Here is a 25,152-nt window from a genome sequence, read left to right as displayed (position 1 = left end):
TCCCCTGCTCAATCACTATGGTAAAATTTTTTGTTCTGATGATGCCTGATCCCTTCGACATCTCGTGATCACACAGGCTGGTAGCTAGATGGCCACTCGTTTACCTTCAAGCCTTCAAGACCACAGATGCCATAGCTTTTGAAACCCGGGAACCATCTGCTTTCTTCACCACATTTGCTTATGCACCCATTTGTCTTCAGTGATAGTATCAGGGGACAGATGGAAACAAAAGCAACAATGTAGCTGATCCCTGCCTGTGGACCAGCAAGGGTTTAGTCCCCGCCTGTGTAGCAGTGGAGGCAAGCTGTGGCGGTGTCCAGATCAAGACCCCTCACAGGCTGCAAATTGTCCCAGCTCCCACAGAGACAGTGGCAGGGCCAAGGTCAAGCCCCAGCCAGCCTCCAGTGAGGTAAGCCCAAAGCTGCTAGCCCTTGAAAACCCAGTGGGTCTGTGCCTACTTATCTTTATCATGCTCCTCCTGTGTTCCAGCTGTGTTATATTTCCCTCTAAGCAACTCTCCTGGGCTGAATTCTACAGAGTCCCTCTGCTGTATGTTTCTCCATGGCCATCTTCCCGGAAGTCCCCCCTGAATGAAATTTCTTCAGTCTGTACCAGAACCAGGAGCAGAAACTTCACGGTCTGCTGAGTTGGAATAGAACTTTTGAGTGTCTTATATGCCCATCCACGTTGGCTGCTTCTCTGGATAAGGGGGAGACAATGCTCATCCCTCCCCTTTCCATAGTCCCTCACAGCGCTCACTGGAATGTGCTAACTTATTTCTGTGTATGAAGAAGTGCCTGGGTACTACCTCTTCACTGCCAGGTGGATAATAAGAGCTGAGAATGCTTCTTCCATGACGGGAAGGAGAGATGCAAACGTGGACCTCTGGAGTCAGACACAGGTAGCAATGAGTCTAGATGAGAGAGAGAGGTAGCGACGTGTCTAGATGAGAGACCCAAGTATGGTGTTCCCTATCCTGGGAGTGGAAAATTGTAGGGCTCAGATGTTACAGGGGTGTCTTTTATAGACATATGCCTTAGAGCTAAGTGTCCAGAGTACACAATTAGGCAAATAGGTGTATGTTATTCAAATCACTGAATTCTCCTTAATATTAAGGAAACAGGAAGAGGAGAAAGTGATTTGCTCTGTCTATTCTAAAGAGGATGTGTACCTAGATTCCCCATTTCTAATGTCTGCATTGTACCCATCTTAATATAATAATGCAGATATTCAACAACAACAACAACAAAAACTCAGTATGTGATTTATATTTCAAAACTCGCTGAATTACTCATTTAATTTAGGGAAGGCTTGATCTTCTGAACCAGGAATGGTCCTAGAAGTACAACAAAGACACTTCTTAGAATGGACAATGACGTTATCTGTGCTGCTTGCTTAACATAAGGTCAATGACTACACATTTTGAGGTCAACTGTTCAAAGGTTATCTGCCTGAAGATTATCAACCATCTAGAGGAATCAGATCCTCTAGCATGTCCCACCCTAAATAAAGCCCACTCACTTCTATAAGGGTAATGGATTGTTCCCCTGAAAGAGAGCCAAAGACAACAAAGATCAAGACAACATAGGGATGACCAAGGCTAGGCTTCCATCTTGTTTTTAGAGTCTGCTCCTCCTGTATTCCTCATGTCCAATGTATGCCTCTAGAGTCTCCCCTGCCTATTCCTGTACACCCCTAGCTCGTCCCCACCCTGCCACGGGTGTGCCTCTTATACAACCCCTTCCTGTAAACATGCGATTACCTAATTAGGGGTGCTTGCATGCCCCCTGAGTGTATATAAGCCTTGGTTGGAAATATATTCACTCTCTCTGCCCGGATCTGAGTGCTGAGATCACAGCCATCCTAGAGATGAGCGCTTGCATGCTTAAAAATAGTTAAAATACAAAATGAAGCGAGGATGACAACACTTAGTCTCATGTAATTTGGCTTTTGTTTTCAAGGGAAGACAGAATGCTTGATAAAGTAAAGGGTCAGTGAACAAGAGGAAGATGCTCAATGAGTCAGATTGACAGAGTGATTGCAAACATGGGATCAAATACACAAAAGATTAGAATCTGACACAAAATAGGCCCACATGTTATACTGTAACACAAAGGATCCATATGAGTAGGAACTAAGCTTATGGCCCATAACATTAATATTATTAAAATCTGCTATATCATGAAGATTTTTTTCCATACGTGAATTCAATGTCTTTCCTAAGGGTAACTTCTTTATTTCCCATTATCCAGCTTTAATATTGTTTAGAGTTCTTTATTTTTTGTGTTGGTCCCTGTAGTTCATTCATTCCTGATCCAAGCACATCCATATAAACCATCCAAGCTTATAAGCAAAATTCCTGCTGTACTTCTCAAAGACAGATTTGTCCATTCTTCTGGGAGTTCTTGAAACATGCAGTATTCTTCAGCAATACCATAATTCAAATACATCAACCCTTTGTCTCTCTTCATTATTCATTGTCCAGTTTAAACCTGAATATTAAGGCATTGAATTACCATTGCTTGGGTCAATCCCACCTTGGTCCTCTTTTACCCTTTAGAGATCTTCTAAATCAGACTTGTCTAATTCATACCTCATTTGGCTCCTTGTCTGCTGCTTCCAAGGAAATTAAAATTCCTTGACTGTTTTAATAATTTCTCAACTCATTATGATGTCTGTTGGTACAGCTGTGAGGTTTTTGTTTTCTTTTCATGGAAAGGTAATCAAATAGAAGGCTCTACTCTTTGATGTGTGTCATTTTGTGATTCACATCTTCTTTACTTCTAGTAAGTAAGGTGGGTCAACTGCATTACCCAGCCTGTATATAAGCCTCCTATTATGAAGCTGCATTATTGTTCATATCAATTATGCGCAGTTTTCCAGTTAAAAGGTATGTGAAAATGCAAACCCAAAGCACACCTTTTCTCTTTTTAAAATACTCAATAGCCCCTACTTTTTTATTCAAAAGATTATCTCTTGGAGTATATACAGAGTCTGCATGAGCACTATGAAGCATTCTGAAATTCCCATACTTTCCACTGTTATCCACAGTTAATTATGATCTGCACAGCTGAAGCCTTTGCATCCCAATAAGAGGCATCAACTTAGTGTATTCCTTTCTTTTAACCAAAATTCCTCTGATATACGCAATAATATCTCTTATTTCATGTGTTCTTGTGAGCCAGGCTTGAATTTTAGGGAGTTCTCTCATGTTATAATAACATAATTATTTTGAATTTTGTTAAGAAAAAGTTATCTTGGATGTAATGATAACATTGTTCAATGATCTCCTACTTATGTTGAGTCATTTCTTTGGAACGAGCACAAACACATGTGTCTCTTTCAGCCTGATGTCTGTTTGCAGCTCTTTCTTCTCAATTTCAGGTCATGCAAATGGAGGTTCTGAGACCTTTATTTTATGCACAACCCGACTAGTTCTTCCCCATTCACATTTCTAGCGTCTTCTCGCCTGAGTGGCTCTACTTCTGGCAGTATTTCAGACCATGTTTCAGTAATAGCCATGAGATATTCGGTGAATAATTTTCCCAATGTGGTCCACTTCTTTCTTCTTTCTGTTCTTTGTCTTCGTTGCCATTGAGGGTTCTAACCCAGAGCTACATCATCCACAATAGAATGAAACACCACCTGTCCTGCACCATCCTCACAACCATTCCTCTCTTTGAGAACATTGTTGCTGCCACTGTGTCAGTCCTTCTCATTAAGGGCTTTCCTCTCTTTTGCTGCACACCTACGTCACCAAGTATGATGTCCAGCTCCAGGAACTGGTCACTCCTAACAACATGTCCCAAACATGGACAGACTCTCTATAGATCTTCTACCCTTTATCTATTCAGTCTTCTTCGGGAAGCTAATGAAACTGATCCACCATGAGTGAAGCTCCTGATATTTGTGATATCGTTATCATAATGTTTACCATCTTAACGGCAGACAAGTCCCTACATTACAGCAAACTGAAAGACAAGTGATGTAGCAGATTTATCCTGCATCATTTGAATGGTAACATCAATTCTACATTTTTGCAGGTAGTGAGGTCATTAGTTTATTGTGTCCAATTGGTCGATAAACAGACATGGGACTAACTGAACGGTGGAGAGATAAATAGCTCGGGGAGCCTTGCCTTTGTTGTCTCTTGCTCTTTGATCATCGGATCAGTGTGCAGCCTCCTTGCTTGTTCTGTGCCTCAATTTGCAAGCTACACTACTTGTGGGACACCTATCCCGGGCACTGTGTCATTGTAATATTAGGTTTCTTCAAGACCTGCTTTGCCACACAATTGGAATTTACATCTCTTTAGGTGGGTACTCTCAGACCCTGTCATCTGGCTGACTGTTGGTGACCTGCCTTGCTGTTTGCTGCATATGCCTGTATAGCCTGAATTACTCTACAGAAGAATATCCAACGGTCCTGAAGACTTGAAGGACTGCCAGTGTCTCACAACTGTCTCACGGGAGTGAGATGCACTGAGCCATTTGTACTGTTTTATAGTTTAATTAACTGTTTGTCTATTATGTTATCTATCTATCTGTATAAATATGTAAAAATTATTAGTATTCTGTTTCTCTAGAGAATCCTGTCTAACACATTTGGTACCAGGAGTTCTTCTAGAGAAATAAATCATAAATATGGGATTCTTAAATTGGCTCTCCAGCCTGATTAGTCTTAACAGCACTAATAATGTTAATTCTATACCCCAAAGCAAGGATAAGTCTGCTACTCTTACTAATCCATTGTGTGAAATAGCAAAGCTAATATCCACAGTAGCATCACAGATAGATGAGGTGCTGGCAAAAGGAGAGGCTCTGAGTGATCTTATCTTTGCTAATTTTCACAAGTTTTGTTAGGATGACTAATATAGGGAAGATTTTTGGCTGGCTCTTCTTACAATGGAAAGTGTGATCAAGTCCACCTAGTGTTAACTTAAAAAAAAGTCATCATGTGTGTGTTAGTCTGGGTACTTTAGAGAAACAAATCCATAGAAACTCATGTGTGAGAGAGAGTTTTATATAAAGGTTAAGTGCGCATCAAGAACACATCCCAGCTCAGTGCTGCCCAAGCCCACAAGTCCAAAATTAACCCATTAACCCATATGTCCAACACCAATCCAGAAAGTCCTCCTCCATCTCACAAAGCAGACACAATGATGTCAACTGCAGGAGGAAAGCCGAGTCAGTGAATGGGTAAGCATCTCAGCACTGGAAGGGGTCTCCACAGGGCTGCTCCAGCACCCAGGGCTGCATCGAGGTTGGTCCATGTGACTTCTCCTCGGGGATGTCTTGTAGGAAGTCAGTCTTGCAAACTGAAGCAGGGAACTGGCTAAGGCAGCTGCACCCTGGTCTGACCATCAGAAAGCAAGAGACCCAAGAACTCGAAAGGCAAGGCTCACCAAGCCATTTATCCCCCCACTTTTCAATCAATCCCACATATGTTTAATGGCCAGGTTGGCACAATAAACTAACTCAATATGCTACTTCTGAAACATTAGCCATTTGAGATAATAAGAGCACAGTTCTACTCTATACATATATGGTATCACCAGGACTTCTGATTGATTCATCTACAACTGATGTTAATAGTGGTGTGCTTTGCATAACTTATCAAAACCCATTCTTTTTTCTATCTATAATTCTTAATCTAAACACACTATTAGCTTAAAAATGCTATTGTTAGATATTCATAATAACAGTAAGTATATGTGTTTATTTAAGTGTACAAAAGCATACAAAGTTCAAAAGCATATCATACATCAAAGATTGACCTGAGATCTGCATCAGAAGTCTATGGATCCATCTGATAATGGATGCTTTAATGTAAAGATATCTTTGTTTTTCCCTAAGGGATAGCGCACCGTGATTCACAATTAAACAAACTGAGATGTATAAAATCTATGCCCTAACTAAGCTACATTTTTACTATAAGGATCAATTTATATAAAGTCCTTGTCCTTAGATCATATGGGTTTTCACTGTATAAAGATGAAATTATAAGGTGTCATGTTACTTATCTAGCTGGAAGGACACTTGGAGGATCAAAGTTCCTCATCAGGAAACTTGGGTGAAGATTCTCCATAGTGGTGATGGAGAGTAATTTAAACTATTTACTAAATAGTTTTCATACACTTAATTCTCAAATCAGGAACTGTGTGAAAGTTGGGTACCCATGTGCTGACAGGCATAAAGATTCCCAAGAGAGATTCATCGTGACAGAAATCAGGAAAGCCAGGTTACAGAATGGAATCCTACCAAGGCTATTGCTAGATGAAGGAAGAGCCTCTCTTTGTTAAGATTTGGGCTCTTCATTATCCTGGAGTCATAACAAGAAACTAAACATTTATATTTCTTCATCCAACTTTGGTGACATAATATACTGAGGTACAATTAGAGTCATTCAATGTCTGGAATTATGATACCACCAGCTTCATTTTCCTTTGTTCACTCGTGACCCAAGACTGGCAATACTTTGATTTCACAATGCCTTCTTATTGCAGATATATCACAACATGCATTTCTTTCTTTTGTTAAGATATATCAATTGGTGTTAGACGTCAATTACGATTCATCAACAATCAGCAAACCACATTTGTTACTTTAATGGACATCATTTAATATGGTAATTTATATAATAGTTCTTAAAAGACCGAAACACATACCCCAAAGATTACCACAAAGATACTACTTTGATGAAGTAGAGACTACTCAAAGTTATAAGGAGTACAATGAAAAGTTTGGGCTGATTGGCAGTGGTTATTATATAATAAAAAATTAGGAGAATCGCGTAAGAACTGCCAGTGGAACACACGAGCCTAATAAGAGGATTTCTAGCCTTGCATAACGATGTTTTCTATAAAAAGGTGGTTTGGAGCAGGGAGACTCCAGGGCAATATCCAGCAGTGTAACTAGGTATCTGTTGCGGAGAACATATATGATGAAATATTACCAGGCATATTAAGAAAAACAACACTGCCTGTATTTCAGGCTATTTCTGTAATATGATAACCGAATGAGAATTCTGATAAATTAAAGCTATTTGGCATAAACACATGAAGGATAAAGGACCTAAGATAACTAATGGTGTGAGTTATCAATAATCTTCAACATTGCCTGCCTACTGGCATCTGCTAGGGTGTTTTGAAAAATACACAGGTTCATCAAACACTCAGTCTAAAAAAGTAAGGAACTCTAGAGTCAAGACAATCATGAGTAATTTTGGAGATGTCCAGGTATTTGCAATGTGAAGCCCAAATTGAGGACCTGTAAGCACCATCGCACCGGAACTACATAGAGAAGATATATACAAATATATGGAGATAGGCATAAACCATGAAGAAGGTGGAATTAAAAAAAAATAAAGTGCTGAATATCATCAGCATTATTTTTCCTAGATAACAACAGACAGCTCCATGGATGTTATAGGGCTCATTTTCAAAAATTATTGTATAATATGAATTTCAGAATAATCCCCAAATTCTAGATGAGAAACAGAACAAACACATTTTTAAAAATTTCTATTGGATCTATAGCAACACTGTAAAGGGTTTCTAAGACTTTTTTAAAAATCTGCTGCAGTAGACAGCTTCCTCTTTCTCCCATGGAATTCCTGGTTTTATTGTTAGATGCCTTCTTGTCTGCTCTGAATCATAGTGACTCTATGTAACACAGAATGAAAAAATGGAAAAGTAGACCATGCTCACAATGGTTCTTCTGTTTGAAGTCTTTATTGCAGGTACACTGTCCATCCATCTTTTCCAAGGTTTTCCTCCTTCTCACTGCCTCTCTAATTTACAGAGCATGAAATCTTTCTCCAAGGACTGCTTACTGCTGACATCATCTCCAAAGTACACCAGAGAAAGTCTCACCATCCATGCCTCTAAGGAGCATTCTGACGATAGTTTTCCAAGATGGATTGTTTGTTTATCGGTCCATGGTACTTCCAATATTCTTCTACTACCATAATTTAAACTCAATGATTATCTTTCAGTGTCCTTTATTTAATATCCAACTTTCACATACCTATGAGGTGATTGAACAAAGCGTGAGTTGGGTCAGCTACTCCTTTGTCCTCAAAGTAACATCTTGACTTTTCAAAACTTTAAAACTGACCTGTGCCGCAGATTTGTCCATTGCTATGTGTCCTTTGCCACGAGCCTTGATTGTGGACCCAAGCAAAATTAAAGACTAGGCAAACTGAAATATTTTCTCCATTTACCATGATGTTACTTATTGGTCAAGTCTTGAAGATTTGGGGTTTCTTTACACTGAGTTGCAATCTGCACTGAAGGCTGCAATCCTTTATCTTCATCAGCAAGTGCTTCAAGTCCTACTGGAGTTTTCAGTGGGTTGAAACTGCTAAGTATTCAAATTAACGCTCAAATAGAATAAACTACTAAGTCACCAATCACAGAAAGTTATTATGAAATGAAAAACCAGTGGAAATAAAAAAATATAAGAAATACAAAGTTTTCTTATCAAAGTAGAAAGTTTTCTAGACTCACGTGCTTGGCTTGGGGCATGCTCCAATCTACAGACCATAGGAGATGGCACATTTATTTTAAATAAGATGTTTTGCTGAGGAGTCTATGCACAGCTCTCTTTATATCCCTGTTCCTGAGGCTGTAAATAAAGGGGTTCAGCATCGGGGTGACAATGGTATAACACACAGAGACCACTGCACCACCCTTGTGAGAAGGTGAGACAACTGAACTAATGTACACACCAATGCTAGTCCCATAAAATAAGCAGACAACTGAGAGGTGAGAGCTACAAGTGGAGAAGGCTTTGTACTTCCCACCTGCTGATGGGACTCTCAGAATGGAGGCAACGATTCGGGTATAAGACCAAAGGATCCATGAGACTGGAACCCCACCAAAGATGGCCCCAATACAGTACATCAATATGATACTGGTGTGTGTGTCAGAACAGGCAATGTTGATGAGTTGTGGAGGGTCACAGAAGAACCCTGGCATTTCCACCTCAGTGCAGAAGGAAAGTAGTGAGACCATAAACAAATGCAACAGGCACAGCAAAAGGCTACTGAAAACAGCTACCAGAAGAAGCAGACCACAGAGCCGGGGGTTCATGATGACTGAGTAATGGAGGGGATGACAAATGGCTACAAACCTGTCATAGGCCATTACACTGAGAAGCAGACTGTCTATACACCCAAAGAGGTAGAAAAAAGACAACTGAATCAGACAGCCAACATAAGAAATGAATTTGAGATGTGTGTGCATATCATGAAGTATCTTTGGGACAGTGGTGGAAGTGAAACCAATGTCTGCCAAGGACAGGTTGGCAAGGAAGAAATACATGGGGTTGTGGAGGCGGTTGTCAAAGCTTACTGCCAGGATAATGAAGAGGTTCCCAAGCACAGTGACCACATACATGAATAAGAAGAGTGTGAAGAGAGGAGGCTGCAGTTCGGGATCATCTGACAGGCCCAGGAGAATGAACATAGAGACACGCGTAATATTTTTTGTTTCCATGTAGCATAGACACCTGCAAAGAAGAAAAGGAACGTTTCCAAAGGGGGTGGGAGTGTGGGAGAGAGAAAATGAACAAAAAAAACAATGAGTGTGTTTTGAATTCAGGAAATTCACACAGAAATCATCCACATTTAAATATCAAAAATCACAGCACTTCTTAGTTATAGAACATCCACTAATCCAAGAACTCTTTGTTCACTGCAATCTCTACCCCAGTTTATACACACCAAGGTAGAATCATTCTATTAAGGAATGTTAGAGGAACATACACATCTAAACAACCATAAAACAGAACGTATGAAAAGAATCATTCACAAAGAAATAAAAGTGTTCAACAGATCATAACAAGTGAAGAAGTTATCGCAGTAATGAAATATTTCTCAACACAGAGTTCAGAGCCAAATTCTCACTGGAGATTCCCAACCATCATTTACAGAAGTGACTCCAGTGCTTTATAAACTCAAAAAGAAATAAATGAAACGATGTACAACTGTGTCTGAATTCTTGCCACGAGGTTACCTTAGCCTGATACGAAATCTGACAAAGATACCACAAGAAAACAATAAACCAATATCACTCAGCAGTGATTTTTATTACAATTATATGGGCTACTCTTATGTAAACCTTGTTCTTTCTCCACTTCCACAGTGAGACTATCTGTATAACTTAAAAGTATAAATGAAGGATAGTCACTTCAGTAGTAGGTATTAAAGTGTGTTCAATTTAAGTTTACTAGTCTAATAAATTATTTCCATATCAATGATAGCTCTGTGGTCCACAATATTTATCCCATGAAGACTCCGTAAACCACAGCCTCATTCAACAAATTCTAGGTGAACTCAGCAAATCTGAAGAGGAGAAATGAGTTTAGCTGTTGCCCTTGAAGCAAAGTTGGTATGAAGAGGAAAGCCTTCAATCTGTTTTGATAGAGGGAACAAAGGCTCAGAGAATCCCCTATCTTTCATCCTCTAACAGTCTGGCATTTAATAAGTCGTCCATTCTTACTTGTAAATCAAATTTGAATCATTAGTGGAGTAGCAACTGTATTAAACTTCATATTTGTTCTTACACCCATAAATTTAAATACTTTCTTAGCAATGGAAGGATCTATCGCCTTATTTTAAAATATATGGCAGAAAGCTGAAAACTATCTTATCACATTAAGAAGGAATGTCTACAAATTCTTTTTTCCCTCTTCTTCTGTTTTCATTTTATGAAAATCTCGAATTACTAAGCATTATGCTGAGTATACTGCGTTAAATGAACAATAAATGACTAAGTAGTGTATAACATAGAAACATGATTACAGCACACTTAGCCTCCGCCATCAAGATAGTTCTGACTCACAGCAACCCTCTGCGACCGAGCAGATGAATGGAGTATCATTGCCTAAGTAAATAAGTCAAATTGAGTTAGACACGCATAGTCCTGCTATCTCATTCATTGGCCAAGCAGTGAGGTCCAATTCTCAGGACCACAACTCGCTGCCATCGAGTCAATTCTGACTTATAGTTACTGTATAAGACAGTGTAGACTTGTTCTTGTGGGTTTCAGAGACTTTAAATCTCTACTCTATAAGACAGCGTAGACTTGTTCTTGTGGGTTTCAGAGACTTTAAAGCTTCTTCTTTCTCCAGCAGCGTATGTATTGAGCTAGAACTCCTTACCTTGCAGCAAGTAGCCCAAGCCACAAACCACACATTTACTAATCTGTCCACTTAACTTGCCATTTATCTTTCCTTCCTAACTCCAGATGAAAAACTTGGAGAGAAATAACTGAGTCCGAATCACATTTCTCTTCCTACTGGACATTCTAAATGGGCTGAAAGAGCCTTGGACACAGAAGGCATGTGTTTATATTTGGTCACAGTGAATTAAAACAAAGTAACATGTATATATGACACAGATATGTTGTATTGGGACACTCTGCTGGCCCATGAAATGCTGTCAGCTCTAGGTAGGAAACAAATGCAACTCTTGCTTTTTCACTCAAGCATCGCACCCCAGCTAACCCAGATAGGGTGTGTTAACAGTTGAATTGACAGGTTAGAAAACCGGCTAGGTACCTGTGAATGGAGTAGCACTGCCAACACATCTTGTGCTCCAAATGCAGTTAAAATACATTCGTTATCTTTAAATAGAAATAACATTTACATCTGAATCCTGAAAGTGATTTTAAAGATATGGTTTAAAGACAATGTTTTAAAACTACATGGTAATGGTTGCAAAGTCTGGCACCAAGAACACCAGCACACATGTTCTGGAGAGTATGGCGACTACTGCTGTCAGCATCATTCTCATCTTGCTCCAGCTCCTCGTCTATTAGCAGTACTTAAGAGATGGTTGAAGGTTAAGCATTCACTAAGCAAAAGATCAGCTGCTCCAACCTTATGGGGAGGCACTTCAATATGATGCACAATGATCTGCTCTTTAAAGGTACTTGCCATGAAACCTCAACAAAGTCTATTTCTACAGTGCCATATGAAGAGTCACCATTCATGAGATTCAAACCCACTAGCTACTGTTCTTTGTTTTATTCTGTTCTGTTTTACGTTTTTTCTTAAAGGACCAAACCCACCACTATGCATTTGGCCCTAACTCATAGCCATCTCTATAGAGTTTACAAGACGATAAATATTTGCTGGAACAAACAGCCTCATTATTCTCCATGGGAGCTACTTCTGGTATTGAACCTAACACCTGGCAGTTACTAGTCAAAGAGTTAGACCCCAGAGCTATCAGGGACAATTTTAAGGAACTGATTGCTCCAAACCAAAAAACAAACAAACCCGTATTCTACAGAGTCCAGTGTACTCTGCCACATGCAGACCCCATGGGCAGCAGAGTAAAATTTTTCTCTATAGCGGGGTTGCTGGATGCGGTTCCCCAGACTTTCAATCTACAGGTTTGACTTGAATGTCAGCATTCCCCTTAGCTGCCGAGGGCATTCGATGAATGCACTGCCCTGGAACCTGGATGGGATAATATCGAGGAACTAGCTTTGCTCTCGGCTGCAGGCAATGGCTATGGACGCTGCAAGCAGTGGAGCCTGAGTACAGAACCCTGGATGAATCTTGAACTCCTTACCAATGCCAAGAACTTCAATTTCAGAGTCTTCTTAGATAAAAGTATCCATTGCATCCTTTTTTTCCTTACAGTGTTGATTGCTCTGTTGGTTCTACCAATGACAATTGATGCTTCTGGAGCGGCGGTCGCCTTCTCACTGGATTGCTGCACTTCAGTGCGGGGTCTGGTCAATCATTGTCCATTCAATGTTCCTCTCTTTCTGGTGTGCAATGGTGCTGAGGTTTCTTCCACAAGACTGACTGGAAGACAGACTCAGACATGGGTTTCCTGTTGTAGACAATGGCTCTTGGAGAAGAAGCCACACATGTAGTCTGCTGGAAGGCTTCATGCACATTGCAGGATTGGCCAGCTAGCCTAAAAATTTATACTCCTCTGTTTCTGAAAATTCAACTCACGCATTATTGTTCTATGTAATCTCAGTCTCTGAGGACTTGTTATGTTCCAGATGAGGTAGGATGAAAGTGAGTGTCCAGAAAGGGACAGGATCCTTCCCAGGCTCAAGGGAAATCACACGGGAACGCCTCATTTCTAACTTGTACATTTAAAAGCTAACACAGTACATCATTGCTTTCATCTCAGTTCTGCGCTCTGCCCACCAATGTGTTATAAGGTCGAACTGTGCTCATGGGACTCCTTGTGCAAACAAATCACCAGGCCTTTCTTCAACCACACAGCTGATTAGGTTAAACTCCCAAACATTGGGTTACTAGTCAAGCATAGAACGTTTGTATCACACAAGGATGTAGCAGGCATCTGAATGTGTGATTCATCCTCATTTCTTCATCAAAGATGCAGAGAGTGTATCTAATATCAGCAAATTCAGTACTTTTATAAATATAACCAGGGATTAGTAGGATTTTATAGCAATGGATTCCACAAGGCAGCATTTGGAGTGTTGCCAGGGGTGCAGTCATCCCAAGACGTGACTAGGAAGGGATTCACCTCTGTGTTCGCCTGTGTGACTCTGGGGTAATTCTGTCTGTCTTTAGTTCTCTGAAGGTCTCCCTCAGTGTCTAGCTACATGGGCTTCTGTATAAGGTAGTTGACAACATGACAGTCGTTTTGATTGAGGGTCAGAAGGATGTGAAGGGAACATTGCAAGACTAATGGCAGTGCTTTATTGCACCCTAATTTTGAAGGTGACATTCCATAGCTGTCCAAGTATTCTATGCTTCAAAGCAGTTCCTACAACAGGACTACACACCGCGGGTGCATGTTACACAAGAAGAAGTGCTTTTCCCTAATGTCTTCAGTGTAATTGGAGGACTTCCTTCAATACCATTTGTTATTCATGATATGTATCTTTTGAAATGATCAAATGTCCACAAATTCTAACGTAGCAAAGAGGCTCTCTTAAACTAATGTTAAAAATAATACCAAAATATAATTTGTCCTTATTATATATATTCATCCGGGCGCCCTATTGGCATAGTGATAATACATGAGGCTGCTAACGGCAAGGTCATCAGTTCAAAACCACTAGCCATTCTGAGGGAGAAATAGGGAACATTCTATTCCAGGAAAGAGTTAGAGTCTCAGGAATGCAAGGGAACAGTTCTACCCTGTCCTGTAACGTTGCTGTGGGTGAGTATCAACACCATGGAAATGAGTGATATGCATCCATCACATCTTATTCACTGGAACAGTATCCATTATCTAGCCAACCCTTACATCAGCACACATTACTCTGTCGGGTTCATATCAATTCTAGGGACAATCCAGTGGTCAAAATAAACTAAGAACATGGATCCACAACTAAATTATAACTCTATTAAGTCTCTGAACTATCTTTCTTCACACTTCAAATGAACAAAAACACATCTAAGCTTCATGTTTAACCATATTCCAATTTCTTGACAAAGAATTGAACCCAGAACTAACCTTTAGGGTCCCCATTTGAGACGGGAAGAGCTAATTGAAGAGAATGTGGGAGGAAGACAAAATGTAGGAATGGTGGCCGGAGACAGATCTGTCCTTAATTTTCATCTGTGAAATCTCTCCTGATTCCCATATGTGAGTTCAGCCACCCTTCCTAGAGTCAACTTGCTGCTGTCCACCATAGTCCAGCAGGCCCAGCCCCCGCTATCACCAACGAGCAGGAGAGAGATGCGAATGCATGTGGAGAAATGAAATGGCAAAAGTGAGCACGGGAGGTGTCTTGTGTCTGCTGTCAGATTGTGGAGATTCAGAACCGGGTGAAAAATATTCTAGTCCAGGACTTGCAAACGGTCCATAAAAGGGCTATTTCTCTTCTATAGATTGACTAGGAATTGCATTACTCTTTTCTGGTTTTGATTGTGTAAAAAAATAAAAGTACACAAGTTACATAAAAAGTTCTACTTGGACCTTGACAGTGGACTGAATTCAATAAATATTCATGACATGGGATTACTACCATCATTCTCATCATTTGCATTATCAGTGTCATGTACAAGAGCATTTGGAAGTTCGGGGAATAGATGAGAGAGACCATGTCCTTCAAGGTTGGGAATTTTTGTATGGAAACTAAAAGCAATGTAAAACAAAACAAACTCCAAATGAAGTTTCTTCAGCCTCTACCAGAACCAGGAGCAGAAACTTCACAGTCTGCTGAGTTTGAATAGTGCTTCTGAGTGTCTTATATGCCCATCAACGTGGGCTGCTTGTCTGCATAAGGAGGAGACAATGCTCATTCCTCCCATTTCCATTACCTCCCACAGGACTCCCTGAAATATGCGAACTTATTTCTGTGGTATGAAGACGTGCAGATATACCACCTCTCCATAGCCTGGTGGGTGATAAGGGCTGAGACTGCTTCTTCCATGACTGGGAAGATGAGAAACTCACTTGTCGACCCCGGAATCAGACACAGCAACAAGTCTAGGTGAGAGATAGAGGAAGCAATGTGTCTAGATGAGAGCCACAAGTACGGTATTCACTAGACTGGGAGTGGAAAACTGTAGGTCCTATATGTTACAGATGTGTTCTTTGCAGATATATGGCCTTAGAACTCAAAGTCCTGAGCATACAAGTAGTCAAACAAGTGCACCTTATTCCAATTACTGAGTTCCCCTTAATATTAATGAAACAGGAAGGGGAGAAAGTGAGTCCCTGTGTCTATTCGGAAGAGGACGTGCGCCTTTATTCCCCATTTCTCATTTCCTCATTGTACCCATCTTAGTATAATAGTACAGATATTCAACAACAACAAAACACTCAGTATGTGATTTTATATTCCAAAACTTGCTGAATCATTCATGTAATTTAGGGAGGCTGGATATTTTGAACCAGTAATGATCTTAGAAGTACAACAAAGATACTTCTTAGAAGTGAGGGCGGCATGATGTGTGCTGTTTGCTTAACACAGGGTCAATGGCTATACATTTGTATGTCAACTGCTTAAAGGATACCTGTATGAAGGTTATCAACCATCTAGAGCAATCAGACCGTATAGTCTATCCCGCCCTAAGTAGAGCCCACTCACTTCTATAAGAGTAATGGATTGTTCCCCTGAAGGTAAGTCAAGAGACAGCTAAGGTCAAGCCAACACAGGGATGACCAAGGTTAGGCTGCCATCTTGATTTTAGAGTCCGCTGAACCTGTATGCCTTCCTGTCCCATATATGCCTCTTGTGCCTCCCCTTCCTATTGCCTGTATATCCCTAGCTCGTCCCCACCCTGTCACACATATACCTATTGTAAGACACCTTCCTGTTATGCATGTGGGAACCTGTTCATAGGGGGGCATGCATGCCCCCTTAGTGTATGTAAGCCTTGGTTGGAAATATATTCTCCCTCTCTTTGCGGATCTGAGTGCTGAGATCATGGCCATCTGGAGGTGAGCACTTGCATGATTAAAAAAAATTTAAAAAAGAAGTGAAGATGACAAGACTTAGTCTCACATAGTTTGGCCTTTTTTATTTTCAAAAGGTTCTACTTCCTGGGAAGGACAAACTGCTTGAGAAAGTAAAGGGTCAGTGAAAATATGGAAGGCTCTCAAAGAGAGAGATTGACAGAGTGACTGCAAAAATGGGATCAAATGCACAAAGATTGTGAATCTGACACAAAATAGGCCTATGTTCTCTTCTGTAACACAAAGTGTCCCTGTGTGTAAGAACCAAATTAATGGCTCCTAACATTAATAAGAGTAAAATCTTCTATATCATGAAGATGTTTTTTTGCCATTTCTGAATTAAGATGCCTTTCCCAAGGATAACTTCTTCCATTGTTCAGCTTTAACATTATTTAGAGTTCTATCTGTTCTTGTGGTGGTCCCTTCAGGCATCCTCAGACTATGGCCCATGGGCCACATGCAGCCCACCGATGACATTTATCCTGCCCGCCAGGTGTTTTTGCCCGGTTTGGTTTTTGACTTCAATATAAGATATGTGCAGTGTGCATACGAATTTGTTCATTGTTTTTTTAAACTATAGTCCAGCCCTCCAACGGGTCTGAGGGACAGTGAACTGGCCCCCTGTTTAAAATATTTGAGGACCCCTGCGAGTGTAGGTCATTTATGACCCAAGCACATCCATATAAGCCATCCAAGCTTGCAAGCAAAATTCCAGCTGTACTTCTCAAAGACAGATTTGTCCATTCTTCTGGGAGTTCTTGAAACATTCAATAACCTTCAGCAATACCAAAATTCAAATACACCAATCCTTTGGCCCCCTTCATTATCCACTGTCCAGTTTAAACCTGAATATGAAGGCATTGGCACACCATTGCTTGGGTCAAACGCACCTTAGTTATAGAGCACTATAACCCTATAGAGATCTTCTAAAATTGACTTGCCCAACTCATACCTCATTTGACTCCTTGACTGCTACTTCTAAGAAAAAATAAAATTCCTTGACTACTTCAATCATTTCTCCACTCATTACGATGTTTGTCGGTACAGTTGTGAGGCTCTTGCTTTCTTTTCATGGACACGTAATCAAACAGAAGGCTGTACTCTTGGATCTGCATCATCAAGGGGTTCACATCCTCTTCACTACTAGTATGTAAGGTCGGTCAACTGCATTACCCAGGCTGTTTATGAGCCTCCTATCACGAAGCTGCATTCTTGGTTGTATCAATTATGTGCAGTTTTCCAGTTAAAAATAGGTGGAAATGCAAACCCAAAGCACACTTTTTCTGATTTTAAAATACTCAATAGCCCCTTGCTTTTTTCCCAAAAAGATTACCTCATGGTGTACTTACAGATTCTGATGAGCACATGAAGCATTCTGAAATTCCCATCCTTCACAATGCTATCCATAGTTAATTATGATCTACAAGCTGAAGCCTTCGCATCCTAATAAGAGGCATTAGTATCTTTATTGTAATCCTGGCTTTTAACGAACATGTTTCCAATATCTGCAATGATATCCCTCATTTCATGTGTTCTTGTAAGTCTGGCTGGAATTTCAGGGAGTTCCCTCATGCTGTATTAGTATAACTATTTTGAATGTTGTTAAGAAAAGTTATCTTGGATGTAATGATAACATTGTTCAATGATCTCCTACTTACGTTGAGTCATTTCTTTGGAACGGGCACAAACACATGTATCTCTTTCAGCCTGATGTCTCTTTGCAGCTCTTTCTTCTCAATTTCAGATCATACCAATGGAGATTCTGAGACCTTTATTTTATGCACAACCGGACTTTGAGGAGGTCGTTCTTCACTATTGATATTTCTAGACCTTCTAACCTGAGAGGCTCCTCATCTGGCTGTATTTCAGACAATGTTCCAGTGCTATCCATAAGATTTTCAGTGGACAATTTTCCAGATGTGGTCCACTTCTTCCTTCTATCTGTTCTTGGTCTTAGGTACCATTGAAGATTCTAACCCAGAGCCACAGCATCCACAATAGAATAAAACACCTCCTGTCCTGCACCTCCTCACAATCATTCCTCTATTTGAGCCCATTGCTGCAGCCACTGTGTCAGTCCTTCCCATTAAGGGCCTTCCTCTCTTTTGCCCACCCTACTTCACCAATTATCATGTCCTTTTTCAGGGACTGGTCACTGCTAACAACATGTCCAAATCATGGACAGGCTGTCTATGTATCTTCTATCCTTTATTTAATCAGTCTTCACTGGGAAGCTTATGAAACTAATCCAACATGGGTGATATTTTTGGTAGTGTTACCATAATGTTTACCATTGTAACAGTAGACAAACCCTAACTTACAACCATCTGAAAGACTCATGATGTAGTAGAGCTAGACTGGATCATTGAATGATAACACCAATCCCACCTCCTTGCCTGTAGTTCATGTACAATTGACACATTTATACTGTGGTCCTGAAGAATATTGAGAGTGTCCTCATATGCTAAAAGGAAAAAATCAATCAGTCTCAGAAGAAGCATGGCCAGAGTGATCCGTAAATATGAATATGACAAGAATTAGTCTTACATATTTTGTGCATGTTGTTAGAAGCAACCAGCCCCTGAAGAAGGACATCATGCTTGGTAAAGTGGAGGGGCAGTGAAAACGACGAAGGCTCTCAGGGAGATAGATTGACACAGTGGTGTCAGGAGAAGCCAGCCCCTAACACATCATTACGGGTGCGGTAGGTACAATTGTACAGCGATAATAAGTAAAGCTCATAGTAAAGTTATAGAGAGCATGAGAGATAGAAGTGAAGTATTGAAATAAATGGAGTCAGACACAATTCATGGTACATGCTCACCTCAGCCCCAACTGATGGTCCACGTGGCGGTAGAGAGAGAGAGATTTAATGCTAGCCCAGGCTTTTTATCTTCTCTGGGGTCGTACAAGCCCCCTAAATACAGGTGAGGACATACGCCACTGGAAGGGGCTGTGTTATAAGTAATACAGTAATGAGAGGGGATGGTCTAGGGACATACACACAATAGGAAGAGGAGGGATTGGGGATATATATGTGAGAAGAAGGGCGGATCCTAGGTTTAGGATGGCAGCTTAACCTTGCTTGACCTGTTCTCTGGATCTCCATTGGAACCGTTATCAGTGGGGTATAAACCCCACCTACAATAACCAAATAGATGACTGCAGGCATCCATTGTCTTTAACAGCAGGGAGTAGGGTCTGCTGCAGTCTGGCAACTGATCGCCCTCAGGGAGGATGCCTGTGAGCATCTGACCTCCCCTCACACAGTGGCTATAACTATGGGCTCAGTCATGGAAACCACTGTGAGCATAGCTCAGGACTAAGGAGTGTTTTTAACTATTATGCATGGGATCAGTCTGGGTGGGGTCTATGAAATAACTTGTTGACCTTGTAGGAGGTTTTGAGTTTGATCAAACTCATAACATTCCTATGTACCACAGAACAAAGCAGAGCTGCTTCTGCGGCTTTATCACAATCTCCTTATATTTGAGCCCATTGTTGCTGCAACCATGGGCCTGAAATGTGACAGTGACTGTAATGGTGTCATGTAAAGGATGGTGTAGTGTTTTCTTCTGTTTTACACAGGCTGTCGATGCACTGGAACCAACTAAACTGCCCTTAAAAACATAAACCTTCTGAGAATAGAATCAGGCCACATCCAAGCAATTGAAAACCAAAGAGAATAATGAGCGAGTGGTAACCAGTGCTCCTTCCCATTCCTATTGCGGCATTCATGATAGAAAGTAAGAGCAGAAAACAAAACAAAACAAAAAGTAAGAGCATTTATAGTATGCCTGAGTGACACAACCAGTCCATTCATTTGGCTTCTAATTGAAAGGCTGGAACTTCAAGTTCACCTAATGTTATCTTGAAAAATGTCATCATATGCTACTTCTGAAACATTAGCCATTTTAGATATCAAGAGCACAGTTCTACTCTAAACATATATGGTGTCACCAGGACTTCCGAGTGACTCATCTACAACTGATGTTGCTAGTGGCGTGTTTTGCATAACTTACGAAAACCCATTCTTTATTCCACGATTCTTAATTTACACAGATTGTTAGCTTTAAAAAAGCTATCATGAGATATTCATAATAACTGAAAATGTATCTGTTTATTTAAGTGTACAAAACACACAGTTCCAACATGTATCTTAAATCAAAGTTTGAACTGAGATCTGCATCAGAAGTCTATGGAGCCATCTGATAATGGATGCTTTAATGTAAAGATTTTTTTTTCTTTAAGGGATAGTGCATCGTTATTCCAAATTAAACAAAGTGCAATGTACAAAAACAATGCCCTAACTAAGGCATAGTTTTACTATATGGACCAATGATATATTGTCCTTGCCCTTTGACCACAGGTTTTTCACTGTCTAAAGATGAAATTGTAAGGTGTTCTGTTACTCATCTAGCTTGAAGGTCACATGGAGTTTCAAAGTTCCTCATCAAGGAAGTTCGGTGAGGTTTCACCATGGTGGTGATACAGAGTAATTTAAACTAGTGATTCAACAGATGTTCATACACTTCATTTTTAAATCAGGAACTGTGTGTAGCATCTGTATAAGAAAGTTGGATACCCATGTGTTGAAAGGCAGAAGGACTCCCAAGAGAGATTCATCGGGAGGGAAGTCAGGAAAGCCAGGTTACAGAGTTAATTTCTAACAAGGCTATTACTAGAGAAAGAAGACCTCCTCTTTGTTGAGAAAATGGGCTCTTCAGTGTTCTAGAGTCAAAACAAGAAGAGAAAAATTTCAATTTCTTCATTAAACTTTGATGACATAATGTAATGAGGCACAATTAGAGTCATACAATGTCTGAAATTACGATACCACTAGCTTACCACTAGCTTTATTTTCCTTTGTTCACTCTTGACCAAAGACTAGAAATACTTTTATCCCACAATGTCTTCTTAATGCAGATACATGGAAAACTGCATTTATTTGCTTTGTTAAGATATGTCAGTTAGTGTTAATCAAGAAGTCAATTAGTGTTCATGAACAATCAGTAAACCACATTTGTCACTTTAATAATCATCGCTTCATATGAAAATTACTATACTAGTTCTCTACAGTTGCTGCAAGTTGAGCGCTCACTTGTCTATACTCATTCTTAAAAGACTGAAACGCATACAAAAACAGCAACACCAAGAGACTACATTTATAAAGTAGAGATTCAGTTCTGAATTGCATTAGCATGATGTTTCATAGATGACAAAAGCAGAATGCTCCATGGATGTTATAAGACTCAGTATCAGAAATTGTGGTATAATATGAATTTCACAATATTGCCAAACCCTAGAATAGAAAAAGAACAACAACAACACCTTCTACTGAGTCTGTAGCAACACTGTAAAGGATTTCTGAGACTTTAAAAATCTGCTGCAGTAGACAGCTTCCTCTTTCTCCCACAGAATTCCTGTTTTTATTGTTTGATGCCTTCTTGTCTGCTCTGACACATAGTGACTCTATGTAACAGAGAGTGAAAAAATGGAAAAGTAGACCATGCTCACAATGGTTCCTCTCTTGAAGTCTTTGTTGCAAGTACACTATCCATCCATCTTGTCAAAGGTCTTCCTCTTTCTCACTGCCCCTCTTATTTACTGAGCATAAAATCTTTCTCCAAGGACTGGTTACTGCTGATGGCATCTCCAAAATACATCAGAAAAAGTCTTGCCGTCCATGCCTCTAAGGAGCTTTCTGATGATAGTCCTCCACGATGGACTTGTTTGTTTATCAGTCCATGGTACTTTCAATATTCTTCACTACTATAATTTAAATTCATTGATTATGTTTCAGTGTTCCTCTTTTTTCAATATCCAACTTTTACATAGATATGAGGTGATTGTAAATACCGTGAATCGGGTTGGGCACCCCTTTGTTCTCAAAGTCACATCTTGACTTTCCCATGCAATGTGTCCTTGCATCTCTTGTCCATATTGTCCATGAGCCTTGAACGTGGACACAAGCAAAATTAAAGACTAGACAAGTTAAATCTTTTCTCCATTTATCATGATGATAATTAATGGTCAAGCTTTGAAGATTTGGATTTCCTTACATTGAGTTGCAGTCCACACTGAAGGCTGCAATCCTACTGGAGTTGTCAGTGGGTTCAATCGGCTAAGCATTCAAATTTCATCTCGAATAGAATAAACTACTAAGTCACAAATCACAAAAAGTTATTATGAAGAGTAAAACCAGAGGAAATAAAAAATATAAGAAGTACAAAAGTTTGATAATCAAAGGAGTATGTTTTCTCCATTCACATGCTTGGCTTGCTGCTTACTCCAATCTACAGACGAGAGGAGATGGCATATTTATTTAAAATAAGGTGTTTTGCTGAAGAATCTATTCACAGCTCTCTTGATATCCCTGTTCCGGAGGCTGTAAATAAAGGGGTTCAGCATGGGGGTGATAATGGTATAAAACACTGAGCCTACTACACCACTCTTGTGGGAAGGTGAGACAACTGAACCAGTGTACACACCAATGGCAGTCCCATAAAATAAACAGACAACTGAGAGGTGAGAGCTACAAGTGGAGAAGGCTTTGTACTTCCCACCTGCTGATGGGACTCTCAGAATGGAGGCAACGATTCGTGTATATGACCAAAGGATCCATGAGACTGGAACTCCACCAAAGATGGCCCCAATGCAATATGTCAATATGATACTGGTGTGAGTGTCAGAACAGGCAATGTTGATGAGTTGTGGAGGGTCACAGAAGAACCCTGCGATTTCCACCTCAGTGCAGAAGGAAAGGAGTGAGACCACCAACAAATGCAACAGGCACGGCAAAAGGCTACTGAAAACAGCTACCAGAACAAGCAGACCGCAGAACTGGGGGTTCATGATGACTGAGTAATGGAGGGGATGACAAATGGCTACAAACCTGTCATAGGCCATTGCACTGAGGAGCAGACTGTCCATACATGCAAAAAGGTAGAAAAAAGACAACTGAATCAGGCAGCCAGTATAAGAAATGAATTTGAGATGTGTGTGAATATCATGAAGCATCTTTGGAACTGTGGTGGAAGTGAAACCAATGTCCGCCAAGGACAGGTTGGCAAGGAAGAAATACATGGGGCTGTGGAGGCGGCTGTCAAAGCTTACTGCCAGGATAATGAAGAGGTTCCCAAGCACACTGACCACATACATGAATAAGAAGATTGTGAAGAGAGGAGGCTGCAGTTCTGGATCATCTGACAGGCCCAGGAGAATGAACATAGAGACACGTGTAAAATTCTCTGCTTCCATGTAGCATAGACACCTGTTGAGAAGAAAAAGGAAGGTTCCTAAGTGGGGGGTGGGGGGGTGGGGAGAGGAAATTAATAAAAGGCCAATGGGTGTTTTTTGAGTTCTGGAAATTCACGTGGAAAATGTTCCCATTTAAATATCCAAAAATCACCATCAACAACACTTCTCAGTTATAGAACATCCACTAATCCAAGAACTCTTTGTTCACTGGTTTCTGTACCCCTGTCTGTGCACACTAATGTAGAGTCATTCTACTGAAGGACTTTAGAAGAACATACACATTTAAACAGACACTAAAACAGAAAGTATGAAAAAAATAACTCACAAAGAAATAAAAGTGTTGAACAGATCATAACAAGTGTAGAAGTTAACGCAGTAATTAAACATTTCCCAACAAAGAGAGTTCAGAGACAAAGTCTCACTGGAGATTCCAAACGATCATTTACAGAAGTGACTCCAGTGCTTTATTAACTCAAAAATAAATAAATGAAATGATGTACACATGCTCTGGAATTCTTGAGATGAGGTTACCTTTGCCCTGATATGAAATATGATAAAGATACTTCCAGAAAACAATAGACTAATATCACTCAGGCATGATTTTTATTATAATTATAAGGGCTATTCTTATGTAAACCTTGTTCTTTTTCCACTTCCACAAGTGAGAATATCTGTATAACTTAAAAGTATAAATGAAGGATAGTCACTTGAGGAGTAGCTAATAATGAGTGTTCAATGTAAATTTACTAGTCCAATAAATTATTACCATATCAATCAAAGCTCTTTGGTCCACAATTTTTGCCCTGTAAAGATTCCTATAAACCGCAGCCTCATTCCATGTGAATTCCAGGTGAACTCAGCAGATCTCAAGAGGAGAAGTGAATGCAGTTGTTCACCTTGAAACAAAGTTGGTATGAAGTGGAAAGCCTTCAATCTATTTTGATAGAGGGAACGAAGGCTCATATGGTCCCCTATCTTTGATTCTCTGACAGTCTGGCATTTAATAAGTAGTTTGTTATGACTTCTCCATCAAATTTATTCATCTTAGTATTTGTTTTTACACCAAAAAATTTCAATACTTTCTTAGCAATGCCATGAAAATTTGGTCAATCATCTTATTTTAAAATACATGGCAGAAAGTTAGCTGATAACTCTCTTATTACATTAAGAAGGAATGCCTACACTTTCTCTTTTCCCTCTTCTGTGTTCATTTTATGAAAATCTCTTGAATTTCTGAACATTTTTCTGAATATACTACATTTAATAAATAATAAAGGAAGAAGTAGTATATAACAAAGAAAACACAAAACTTTGGCACAGGTAGTCTCTGCCATCATGATGATTCTTACTCACAGCTACCCTCTAGACAGAGCAGATGAATGGTGCAAGATAGCCTAAGTAAATAAAGGAAACCGAGTTAGACAAACATAGTTCTGTTATCTCAGTTTTTGGCCTGGCAGTGAGATTCAATTCACA

General features: G+C 40.0%; 2 protein-coding genes across 2 annotated transcripts; both read right to left on the bottom strand.

Annotated features, from left to right (window-relative positions):
• Positions 1-8,560: 8,560 nt before the first annotated feature.
• LOC142442124 (olfactory receptor 7E178-like) lies at positions 8,561-9,508 on the bottom strand. Its single transcript, XM_075543501.1, has one exon. It carries the CDS (start codon positions 9,497-9,499, stop codon positions 8,561-8,563), a length of 939 nt encoding a protein of 312 aa, XP_075399616.1. The 5' UTR covers positions 9,500-9,508.
• A 13,229-nt stretch (positions 9,509-22,737) lies between these two features.
• On the bottom strand, positions 22,738-23,685 carry LOC142441963 (olfactory receptor 7E178-like). Its single transcript, XM_075543495.1, has one exon. It carries the CDS (start codon positions 23,674-23,676, stop codon positions 22,738-22,740), a length of 939 nt encoding a protein of 312 aa, XP_075399610.1. The 5' UTR covers positions 23,677-23,685.
• Positions 23,686-25,152: the final 1,467 nt, after the last annotated feature.

Source organism: Tenrec ecaudatus, chromosome 1 (genome assembly GCF_050624435.1).
Source record: "Tenrec ecaudatus isolate mTenEca1 chromosome 1, mTenEca1.hap1, whole genome shotgun sequence".
Taxonomy (NCBI): domain Eukaryota; kingdom Metazoa; phylum Chordata; class Mammalia; order Afrosoricida; family Tenrecidae; genus Tenrec; species Tenrec ecaudatus.
This window is presented reverse-complemented; position numbering and strand designations above follow the sequence as displayed.